General features: G+C 44.4%; 1 protein-coding gene across 7 annotated transcripts in view; it reads left to right on the top strand.

Annotated features, from left to right (window-relative positions):
• Positions 1 to 9,164, top strand: part of prr36b (proline rich 36b) — a 26,681-nt gene extending 17,517 nt beyond the window's left edge. For all 7 annotated transcript variants that reach the window (XM_053684742.1, XM_053684739.1, XM_053684737.1 and 4 more), the window contains 2 exons: positions 3,369 to 3,580; positions 4,887 to 9,164. In XM_053684742.1, the coding sequence (XP_053540717.1) occupies positions 3,369 to 3,580; positions 4,887 to 8,773 (4,099 nt within the window). In that variant the 3' untranslated portion in view covers positions 8,774 to 9,164. The remainder of the gene's footprint in view (positions 1 to 3,368; positions 3,581 to 4,886) is intronic.
• Positions 9,165 to 12,889: the final 3,725 nt, after the last annotated feature.

Below are 12,889 nucleotides of genomic sequence, written 5' to 3'. Positions count from 1 at the left end.
TTCTGGGGAAAAGGACATCCGGTAATATTTTGGTTTGGCCAGTGTAAATGTCGTACCCCCAGAGTGGGTCTTGCTCTACCGGAGCGGTTTGTTAACTCATTAGCAATAGTAGCAAAAAAAACCTCTATTAAAACTCTAGACAATTAAAACTCTTTCATGTCCTCCATGTTTAGCTAGTTTGAGGGCGGAAACCGGAGTTCCCAGAGGAAATGGTGTATTACGGCTAAATCCTCGTTGTTGTTTTTGAGGTCTTCCTAATTGAAAATGTGCAAAGCCGATAAAACCAAAGCGGACACTTCTCTCAATCGCACGAGACTGCGCTGTGTATATTTTTTATATTCCATCTTTGGAGTTTTCTTTCCTTACTACCGATGTGTCTTCGCTCATCTGACAACCTCCTTCGTTTTTGTATAAAATAAGCCGAATCACCCGTTTTTTTTTTTTTCTGCTCGGCACTGCGCAGCCCGTTCTTCTCTTATCTCTGCACAACCAGCCTTTGTAAAAACCCATGGCTCTACTGAACATGTAGGACATGAATGTCGTATCTGTGATGTTCTTTCTTCCTTCCTTTCACCAGAATACACACTGAATATTCAGCAATTGTGTGCTTTTCCTCCACACACACACACACACAAGTGGGATTTGAATGGTTATTTTTGGTTGTGCTTTTTTCCAGCATTAAAGATTCAAGTAACTCTTGCCGCTCTCCCTGTCTTGTCATCCTCACTGGCGCTCTTGTTAGTTCAGAATACTTTATTTAGAGCAGGCCGCCAGTGGAGCGTGTATTAAGGAGATCAACCGCTCATGCCGTGCCTGCGGGATCTAGGTTGCTTTTCTCAACCCTGATGTGGAGCCCAGGCCCTACAGGGCAGCGTTAGTGATCGTGGGGGCTTGGTGAGGAACAGTGTGTGATTATGAAGTGGTTTGTGTCGGGATTGTTTCATTCTTGTGGCTACTCTTTGTGTGCTTGGGGAGTCGACACTGCTTCAGCACCCATGGAGCTTAATTAGAAAGGGCTTACAGGGATTAAATGATGAATACAGATAAGTATGGCTGGTTAGCAGTTAGGGCAAGCACTAAAGAGGAGATGATGAAAAGGAGAGACCGAGAGCAATTAACACGGCCACTGATCATCATCCAGGGCTTTAAGGACCGGCCTTAAGTACATTCACAGAAGCAAGTCGCTTAATAATGATAACGAGTCTTTATTGGTCACATATATATTACAGCACAGTGAAATTCTTTTTCTTCATGTAGGTTAGGGTCAGAGCGCCATGACACTGTGCCCCCAGAACAGAGAGGGTTAAGGGCCTTGCTCACGGGCCCAACAGTGGCAGCTTGGTAGTACTGGGGCTCGAACCCCCGACCGCCAAGCCACCCCTGCCTGCAGCAGTGACGAAATTGCAGTAGCCAAAATGTAAAACTCACTATGCAATTTCTTATATATCTATTTTGTTGAAAATGTGTTGAAGTTTGATTGACATGTGATGTACTAGGCTTCGTCCAAGATGATCAAAATAAACTAACTACACTAGCTACATACACTCACCAGAGGTACCAAGGATATCTGTAATGTTTCTATACTATAGATGCACCCATACTAAATTACGGGTTTATAACCGTTATACGGATAAACGGTTATTCAGAGCGATATCGGCCGATACCGATAGTTCTGTCTTTTATACCTTCTTTTCAATGAATAATAATTAATTCCACAATTCTGAAAGAAATGAAAATAAAATCTTTATTCTCTCCATTTCAGCAAGTTGTTTGACAGTAACTGGTCTCATCAACATTAACACATGACTCTAATTAACATGAGCACATGAACTCAATTCTGAAGATTAAAATAAGATTATTAACTTATCGAATGTTATTAATTCATATTAACATTGACTGAATTGTAAAAAAAAACCCTCCTGTTAGTCTCACATTCACTCTCCACAAACAAAAGCATTTCTGCTTCATCATTAAACATCAAACTGGTCATATATAATATCAACTTTTTATACATTAACATTAACTGGATATGAAATATACTACTCTACAAATATATTTTTCTGTGCAATATATACTTTTTTGTCGACTCATCTTCATTTAAATCTCTCAACGGTGTACCGGCCCTTTAATTCAGCGCGGCAAAAAAAACAACTTTGACTCGACGCCGAAACTCCCGCTTCACTGCTGCAGCATCCGGTGTAAAAGCACTCATTCATTAACATGCACGATGAAATAAATGCACACTGCTTCTGCTCTGCTGCAGCGTGCGGTGTAAAAATTTTAGCAGTGCAGAGATTACAAACTGCAGTTTTGTCGTCATTGTCACCCAATTCAAAGTCATTCCACACAAGAGGCGTCATCTTCCGTGTGTTTTCCTGCCCTCCTTTGATCGACGGGAAATAATCGGCCCTGGTCATCATATGTTTTGAAAAATTGCCTTCATTGGCCGATACATCGGTGCATCTCTGCTCTACACACGTTTACCGAGAGGTCGTATATGGAAATCTTTCTGCACGTCAGACAGTGAATGGGGAAACTAATACGAGCTAAAGTTGTGGGCGGAGAGCTGAAGAAATGTCGGACTAGACTCACGATAGAACTGAGGACTCATGCGAGCCAGTCATTTGGATTTGTTGCTTTAATGTGTCGTACGTAGTATTTATTGTAGGATTGTTCTGGAATGTAGGGTTACTGGGGTTACTCACACACACACACACACTTACTCATATAGAGCACATAGAAATGCTTTCTGTTTCCCTGAAATGCTCATACCGATCACAGAGTGCCTCTCTGGAGTCTTGAATGCACGTTAAGCTGAGTAAGTTCTGACTTCTGTGTTTGCGGTTTAGAACGCCATGACTGATCAATAGGGACAGCTATCCTATCCTTTCTACTCCTCGATCAGAGACCATAATAAAATGTCTCTGCTCCTCATACATCTGTGTGAACAGGATCTGTGATTAAAAACCGGGTCATTAAGAACAACAGTACATCTCATGCTATACCCAGAAGACCATAACTTACTTTAGGACATCTTTACAGCTTTTCCATGTACTCTGTTAGTAGTCTTGGCCCATTTTTACAAAACAGGAACAGGTGACCTCTCACATTCCTTCTCTGAGCTACATATAACCAAAGGACCTTGCCTTCTTACCTCCTTTCCCACTGCTGTGCTTCCGTGCATTTTCCTGTCAGTCCTCCGGGGCCCAGATCTGCATTGTGAACAATCGGCTCAGGTCGAACAGAGCATCAGGATCACAGCCGCAGAGTTTATTACCCTCAGAGTGATGTTTAACTTTTTGTATAACAAATTATATGTCTTCTGTTGATACTAAGTGCATGTTTTCTTTCTGTCATTACTTCTCAAGGCCTGCCACAGGAACCACAGCTTCTCGCCCAGCATCTGCTGCACCAAAGTCAGCTTCACCCGCCACACCCAAGACACCAACAACCGCATCAAAGACCACTCCATCTGCAGCCAAAACAACCACCTCCACTGCTAAACCATCACCTGCTAAAACTCCCTCGGCTGGTCGGGCTCCAACCACATCCACAAAGAGCCCTACACCCATCAAGAAAGGTAGATAAACGATCTAAAATAATATTTACAGGTGGATCTCAAAAAATGTAATACGGTGGAAAAGTTCATTTTTTTCATAATTTAATTTAAAAAATGGAACTTTCAGATATCGTAGCTTCGTTAAACATAACATGCAATGTTTCAAGCCTTTTTTTTTAATCTCGATGATTACGGTTTACAGCTCATGGAAATCAAAAATCTAATCTCAAAATATTAAAATAAAGAATTTATAATGCAGAAATGTCGACTTGGTCGGGGCTTTAATCCTTTTGCATGAATTACTGCATCAGTGCGGCGTGGCATGGAGGCGATCAGCCTGTGGCACTGCTGAGGTGTTCTGAAGCCCAGGTTGCTTTGATAGCGGACTTCAGCTCGTCTGTATTGTCGGGTCTGGTGTCTCTCGTAGATTCTCTATGGGGTTCAGGTCAGGAGAGTCGGCTGGACAAGCACAGTAATACCATGGTCATGAACCAGTTACTAGTATTTGGCACTGTGGGCAGGTGAAGAGTCCTGCTGGAAAAGGAAATCAGCATCTCCATAAAGATCGTCAGCAGATGGAAGCATGAAGTTCTCTAAAATCTCCTGGTAGACGCTGCATCGACTCAACTCGAGAAAACACACTGCACCAACACCAGCAGATGACATGGCAACCCAAATCATCACTGACTGTGGAAACTTCACACTGGACTTCAAGCAACTCGGATTCTGTTCCTTCTACCCTTCCTCCAGACTCTGGAACCTTGATTTCCAAATGAAATGCAACATTAACTTTCATTCTCCCCGTTATTGTGTGTGTACTGACCCAGACCGAGAGATTAAAGCCTCAGGAAACCTTTGCAGGTGTTTTGAGTTAATTATCTGATTAGAGTCTTCTCAGGTCGACATTTCTGTATTATAAATTCTTTATTCGAATATTTTGAGATATTGAGAAAAAAAGCTTGAAATATTTCACTTTATGTGTAGTGAATCTAGAATATATGAAAGTTCCACTTTTTGAATTAAATTATGGGGGAAAAAATTTACTTTTCCACGATATTCAAATTTTTTGAGATGTACCTGTATAACCTTAAAGCAAAGCATTTTCACTATGAAAGTAAAGGTTTGCCATTTTTTCTACATTAAATGACTAATTGCCTTTAGTCTTCATTATTTTACTTGACGTTTTATAGTACTGTTTTATACATTGTGTAACATATTTACACAGCATTCAGATATCAATGTTTTTTTTCTTCATTGATTATTGCTATAGGACACAGTAACAGACACTGAAAACACTCTTCCCTTTGCCATATGCTTATCTGTTTAGATGCGAGCAAGCCAGCCACCCCAGCAGCCAAGAAGTCAACTGCCTCCCCGCTCACTCGCCCTGCTTCGACTAAGGCCAGCAAGCCTGACACCCCGAAGGCAGCCACGCCAGCCAAACCGGAGTCGGTTTCCAAGAAACCTTCTGCTCCCTGCAAGCCAGCAGTGGAAGCCAAGACGAGTAAGCCTAAGGAGAGCAAACCAACTCCGTCAAAGGAAATCAATGCTGCCCTAAAAACATCTAGCGCTAAGAACAGCACCGCCAAGACAGCCAGCCCTAAGAAAGTAGTGGGAAGCAGCACTCCCATGCCGGTTAAACGTGGCCCCAAAGCTGCACATAAAGAGAGTGAGGCCGTAGCTCCTGCTGTTGAGACTGCGGTTGCAGTTGAAGCCGTGGCTGTTGTTGCTGCTGCCACAGCTGCTGGTACATTGATCGCGATGACAGACAATGAATCTGAAGTTCACACTGAACTCCTGCCTGAATCCAAGCCTGAAGTCGCACCTGAAGTCCAGCTCGAAGTTTCACCTGAACCCAAACTCGAAGTAGCACCTGAACCCAAATTCGAAGTAGCACCTGAACCCAAGTTCGAAGCTGCACCTGAACCCCAGCTCGAAGATACACCTGTACCCGCTTCACCACTCCCATTGGAAACTGAGTCTCAACTTGCATCTGAAACCAAGTCTGAACATGTGCCTGAAACTATATCTGAAGTCCTACCTGAAACCAAGACTGAATTTGAACCTGAAACCAAATCAGAACATCTGTTGGAAACTGAGTCTGAATTTACACCTGAAACTATGTCTGAACTCCTGCTTGAAACCAAGACTGCAGTTGCATCTGAACCCAGATCAGACATCTTCTTGGAAAGTGAATCTGAATCTATGCCTGAAACTATGGCTGAAGCCCTGCTTGAAACCAAGTCTGCAGTTGTGCCTGAACCCAAATCAGAACTCCCATTAGAAAGTGAACCTGAATACATATCTGACCACCTGCTTGAAACCAAGTATGAATTTGCATCTGAACCCCAATCGGAACTTCCATTGGAAACTGAGTCTGAATTTACATCTGAAACTAAGTCTGAATTCCTGCTTGAAACCAAGTCTGAATTTCCCTCTGCCCCTGAACCCAAGTCTGATCTCCTGTTGGAAAAAGAGTCTGAAATTGCCCCTGAACCCAAGTCTGATCTCCTGTTGGAAACAGAGTCTGAAATTGCCCCTGAACCCAAGTCTGAACTACTGCTGCAAACAGAGACTCAAATTGCCCCAGAACCCAAGTCTGAACTAATTTCCCCTGAACCTGAGTCCCAACTCCAGTTTGAAGCAGAGTCTGAAATTGCCCCTGAACCTGAGTCCCAACTCCTGTTTGAAGCAGAGTCTGAACTTGCCCCCGAACCTGAGTCCCAACTCCTGTTTGAAGCAGAGTCTGAAATTGCCCCTGAACCTGAGTCCCAACTCCTGTTTGAAGCAGAGTCTGAACTTGCCCCCGAACCTGAGTCCCAACTCCTGTTTGAAGCAGAGTCTGAAATTGCCCCTGAACCTGAGTCACAACTCCTGTTTGAAACTAAGCCTGAACCTCTGCCTGAATCAGTCTCAGAACCAGCAGTTGAATCTTTGATTACTGCTGCAGTTGCGGACATTGCAGCAGAGACTGAGGATATTCCATCAGATACAGATGATGAAACACCTGAAGAGGTGGTGCCACAGCTGGCAGCTCATCTGAATCTAGTCAGTCTTGAGCACCCAAGTGCTCCTTCAACACTTGGAACAACAGTCATGTCCCCACCATCCTCGCCTACTGAAGAGTCTCCTGTGCATGTCGAACCTCAGGTCTCAACTCCACTACAAGATATGTATTGTGCCAATAATCCCTGGGCACAGAATCAGCCAATGTTCTCAAGTGATATCACCACAGAGAATCTGGAGGAAGAAGAGATCAGGGTTCAAGAGGCTATCCTGACCACTATGGAGTTTGCAGCAGAGGAGGCAGTGGATGTTGGGAAACCTTTCAGTCTTGGAGTGGAGCCTGACCTGTTGAGTATATCCCATGTGGAGCATTTCAGCAGTGTGTCACCTACCTCACCTAGTATGGAGAAGGAGGAGGCAGTAGAAAAGGCAGAGGAAGAAATCAATGAAGATGATCACGAGGAGGAGGAGGAGGAAGAAGAAGATGAGGAAGAGCAGGAGAGGGAGACTGTAAAAGTTCAAGCAGTGCCTGAAACACAGAAAATGGACGATTTTAAGTTTGGATTATCAGAATTTAGCAGCTCCAGTAGCAGTTTAATGCAGTCTGATGATTTTGGCAGGATCATACAGCAGGAGCAAGCAGAAACAACTTCACCGTTCCAAATGGAGAGTCATCGCAGTGATGAAGATGAAGAGGGCTTCTCGCTGAAAAAAGTGGAAATGGAACAGCCATTTATGGGGCCACCTGGGCTCAAATCTTTTTCAGATGAAGAGGAAGAGGAGGAAGAAGAGGAGGAAGAGGAACAGGAAAAGGAGGACATGGACACTGGTCCAGAGCATATTGACAAGCACCACATGGACTTTGGCCATGAGCAAGCTGGTGATCAACGCATGGATGTTCACCTCAAATCTGAAGAAGACGATGAGCATGAGGATGAAGACATTGAGATGGTTAGCGAAGGCCAGGTGGAGAGTGGAAGCAAGATTGACGGAAATATTGATGCGGATGACTATAAGGAAGGATATCTAGACAATTTAAACCGCACTGCTCCAACTCCCTCAATACCCATGACTGCAGCCTGGGGCCCATCTAACCCCTTTGCGGACACTTGGGCTCAGCCAACCTCCATCAACATAACATCCAGTCCTTTAGATGTTAAGGCAGCTGATCCTGAGATGCCCACAAAATCCCCTGCTGAAGCCTGGCTGGAGGAGCCTCTAGGTCATTTGACCAAACCACACCTTGATGTACGTGAAGAAACTGAGAGCTCAGTCCCAGTGGATGGCGCTAACCTGTGTGCACCTGCAATTGGTATGTCCCAGTCAAGCACCCTTAGTGGAACGGCCTTGGTAGCTCACAGCAGCAGTGAGACCAGCACACCTGAAGAGCTGCGGGACTACGACAGCAGCTCAGGTGTCGAGTCCCGCTCGGACAAGCAACAGACACCTGTGCCGATAGCCCAGCCTGACCAGGAACAGGACCTCGGGATTCACCTGGAGCGTGGGGATGGAGAGGAAGAGGAGGCAGAGACACTCCCAGCAGATGAGGTCCTGGGCGATGCTCCAACTGCACCAGCGTCTGTTCCATCATCCCGTTCTACTTCTGGGGATGAGGCAAGTGATACTGAAGGAGAGATGCAAATCAATGACCCTGATGCTCCAGTTGACGACACTGCAGCCTTAGACAGTCCTACTGCCTCCCGAAACCTCCCTGCCTTGGAGGAAGATGAGGAGGCCACCGATATTCACGCTGGAGAGGAAGATGGTGGGACCCCACAGTCCGCCAACTCTGTAGCCTCCTATGGATTTGACTGCTCAGTATCCAACTCCAATGCCCATTCTACAGCCGAGAGCTGTGGTAAGAGCCCTGGGATTTTTTCCCTGGAGAACGAAGACCAGTTTCCAGATGAGGCTAAGGATCCCTCGCTCATTAAGGAGCTGACCTTGCCTGCTGCGGCCGCTCAAGCCGAAGACCTACTGGGTTGTCCTGTCGACCTGCTCCCCCTCGGCCAGCAAGGGGAGTCACACGCCAGTCCCGATGACCAATACCTGCTGTGCGGGAAGACAGGGGCCAGCGCTCTCGAGGAGTCCGACCCCGAGTCTCCCATGCACCTGTCTCCCCAGCACGGGGACAGCACCGATGCCCAGCCACCTTACTACTCTACCATATGTGATAACACTGATAGCTTTCTGGCAGGTAACGTATAAAGTCCCCTAGCGGAATGCACCTTTTCCCAGCACCCTTCCCAAAACAGCACCCTCTCTTCCTTTTTGTCGTTTGTTTTCTTACCAGTCCAGGCAATGGTGTAATGAAACAGGGTGGGGGGGGGTGATTGGACATAGGGGGTTGGACTGTAGGTTTATCAGTGCTGCTTTCTCTTTCTTACTACTATTATAGTCCTGGTTATGATTGTATGGCTTAAATTCCTGTATGTACAATAGCTATTCTCATTTTCTATTAGAATGTACTATTGAATAACACTGCATACTACAGCACCCCTGATCTTGGATTGTTAGACTGAACTGTTGTGAAGTCCTTTAACGAATAAGGAAAGCAAAAAAAAAAAAAAAAAAAAAAAAAAAAGAAAGAAAAGAAAAAGGATCACGTTGGACGGACTCTATCCATGTTTGTATTTATCCTACTGTTTTTACCGAACAAATGTCAAATGATTTTTTTTTACTTGTTTTGTTGTTTATTTTTGTTAAGTTCCCAGTCTTCTCTTGCACTGTAGACGTAGCCTTACATCTTTTTTTTTTTTTTTTAAACTTGTTCCTGTGTCAAGAACTAACTGTTTTAGCACTAACTAAGGATAGATCTTCTTCCAGAGGCTTCGCACTTTGGGGTTGTTTTTTTTTTCAATGTAGGGAATTGTTGGAATGTTAGATGGCAAGCAATGTTGTTTTGTTTTTACATTTTTTTTCCTAGTATAAAAAAAAATTCCGGCACATTTTTGTGACTGATAACTTATCATAATAGGTCACATACCACAGCTTTTTAAGTACTCAGCAGTAATCTGGTTGTGTTGATTTGCAGTAGCTGGACATTTTTACTTTGGCTCAAATATTCAATGTGGTGGGGGAAAAAATGTCACTCGCATTTGAAAAAAAAAAAGAAGAAGGAAAAAAAGACACTCGAATGTGCGTGGCGAGTATTGGACATTTGGATTGGATTTTGCATGTACAACTAATTGCGTTACTGTTATACTGTTCAAGGCCTATTATGTCAGGATGATCCGAAAAAAAAATAATAATAATGGTTCACACTAATTAAAAGGTTTTTCAAAATTCCATTAAACATCATTTCAAGGCCATCTGTTCCTGTTTCTTATTTCCCGCATGCTGCTAAAAAAAAATTGTCCTTGCATTTTAAAGTTTAGGTGTCTATTGAAAACTATTCCCATTGGTGCATTCCCATGGAGTCTTGACTTGGGAACAGGAATGGTGTTACCTCCTAATGGAATTTTGATGAAATGACATCTTTGGTGTCCACACCCATCATCTCCAGCATGTACCCAGATCTAAACTGCTACCCCTCCCTGTAAGAAGAGTCTGCACAGCCAGACACAAATAAACTCGCACTCCTGGTCATCCTGTCTGTCTACTGATCCTAAAGGATGTTACCTGTAAGATCTTCAATTAAGACTCCACACAATCCAGCATCAGCCTGAATGAATCTTCTCTCTGCCTCTCGGTAGTGGTTTGGAGGTCTCTTTGTCCCCCACATTCTCTCTCTTTTGTGCTCTTTCATCCATTTTCTCCATAAAATATCTGCACTCTGGTCTGCTCACTTTGTTGTCTTACCCTCATTCACCACAGTTTTAGTCATTTCACACCTACCTTGTGGTACAAATGAAACAAACACTAGATCTTGTTGCAGCCTGTGTCAGGAAAATGAAATTTACTGCTTTAGCTCGGACTGTTACAAAGCACTAACACTGGAGACTTTCATAGATGTTAAATAAATGTCTCCTTACAGAACACTTCACCATATGAAACATTGCACACATTTATGTGGCGCATCTACCGTGAGTGCGCTGTTACTATACAAACCATAACTTATTACAACAAGTGCATTAATATGACCCTGTGATTCGTAGCTGCACGACTGTCAGGGCTGCAGTTATAGAAAATAGATCAACACTGCTGTGGTGTATTATTTGTGTGTGTGTATATATGTATGTATATATGTATATACACTGTATACTGTACGCATTATTCGTCCTTAGATTGGAGTGTCTTATTTATATATGTATATAAGTGTAATAATAATAACAGTCTCTTTTTCACTGAGGTAGCTGTATGAGGTAAGTGCCAGTTTGTCTGCAGAAAAGAGGATCCTTTGAGCTCCTGTCTGTTCTCCCAAAATAGAAAGGTCTTATGTTTATTAGTTTAGATGTGATTCAGTGTAATTTTTTTTTCTAGAGCAGTCAGTATTGGCCGGCTGTGTTAGTAATTTAGTTTGCCGAGTAAGGTTTCTGATAAAAGGCCTGAGACTGGCATTGAGAAAGTTTTCAGATCTGATTTGGCTTTCTGTATTGGATTAAATTCCTGAAAAGGAAATGAATAGTTAGCGTTCAGGAGACAGCCCAGCACAGAAACCCAAATCGGATTGGATAACTTGAAAAACAGGCCACGCATGTAGAAAAGCTGGGCCAAAATATTCTAATCCCAGTACTGTAGACATTACAACATTGTACAGTTATTTTTGCAACCGACTCCTGTACTAATTACATTAGGACAAATGCATTGGAAAGTCCTTTATTACAATCTAAATGAAATTTTTAGTGAAGATTTGCTTGTGGATACTTGACCATGATAAGATCATTGATTATTAGACTAACAGGCCCAACAATCATGGTTTTGTCCTGTGATTTTATTTATTTTTTAAATTGTGCAGTGCTGCTTGACCGTATTTCTCCCTCCATGGTCTGTATGCCACCTTCAGTCTGGTTTTATTTCTCATTCTTTTCCCTCTGGTCAACCCCCGTCTCTGTTATTTGTCTCTATCAGTAATCAATATAGCAAGTGCTCTTGACTGTTTCACAGGGTACAATAACCCTCCTCTACCAAGCCGTCAGGAAGTAAAGTATGGCAACTTGCCGTCACTTTCTCCAGAGGTCAACGGCAATCACTACCTCAATCTGGTGCAGAATGCACATCAGCACTATAAGCCCCTTATGCCTCATCCTCAGCAGCAGACGCAGCCCACCAGTTGGGTGGTAGAACTCGTCAGGCTTCCTACTTGTCCGCAACAAGCCCCACGAGCAGGTCAGCTAAAACGCCTGGAGCAGCACCAGCTCCACCTCCGCCACATCCTGCAGCGACAGGAGCAGGAAAGACAACAGCGTCTATGGCTGGAGGGAGAGAGGCAGCGACAGGAGCTCCAGAGGCAGCGGCAGGAGCTCCAGAAGCAGCTTGAGAGGCAACAAAGGCTGCGGCAGTGGCAGAAGCAAGAAAGGAAAAGGATCGAACGGCAGAAGCAGTTGGAGAGGCAACGTCTGGAGCTGCTGCAGCTCCAACTTCATCAGGAGCACAGGCAGCGGCGGCAGCTCCTGCAGTGGCAGCTCGAGCTAGAGCAGCGGCTTAAAAGGCAGCAAAAAGTGCAGTCAACCAAGCGCATTTCCCCCTCACATGGGCTGTGCACCATCTATGAAGCCATGGAGACCAGCGAGGACGAAGGTGTCGAGAAGAACAATGCTTCAGTGAGAAAAGAGCCGGGAGGGGAGGAGAAACCAACCCACCTCCCTCTGTGTCTAACAAATGGAAACCTCCACCAGCCACCTCAGCGCGAGTACGACTGGAATACCAAGATGGATGTGGTGCATAAGCTAATCAACCAGACTTTGCTGCTTGAAGGTGAGGATGGCTGTCCACCACTGCTTTACCTGCCCGGGCATGGAGGGGGCACCCTCAGCCCACTGGAGAGTAGCTCCTGGCCCCAGATCCTGCACCAACTTAGCCATGCATCGGCCACCATCACCTCTGTTAGTAGCTACTCCCCCACATGGGGAAGCTCACCGCAGGGAGACTGGACCATCGTCGAGCTGGAGACGTACCACTGAGAAATTAGCTCAGACCTTTTTTTCCCAATGTGCTTCTCATACGGTCTCAGTATATTTATAATAACGATCCACTGGCAATTCAGGTGTGCCATATGCTTCTGACTGTAGCTTATTGATCAGAGCCCCCTTCGCTCCCATTTATCAGTGGTGAGAGGCCATGACAGGAAAACAGCTGAGCCAATATTATTGGAGTGAATTTCTCAGCATTTACATGATAGTATACATGCGTGTAATACAGGTACAAGTGGATCAGATACAGTAG

Source organism: Ictalurus punctatus, chromosome 12 (genome assembly GCF_001660625.3).
Source record: "Ictalurus punctatus breed USDA103 chromosome 12, Coco_2.0, whole genome shotgun sequence".
Taxonomy (NCBI): Eukaryota; Metazoa; Chordata; class Actinopteri; order Siluriformes; family Ictaluridae; genus Ictalurus; species Ictalurus punctatus.
The sequence above is the reverse complement of the archived record's forward strand: the minus strand, read 5'-3'. Positions and strand labels throughout refer to the sequence as shown.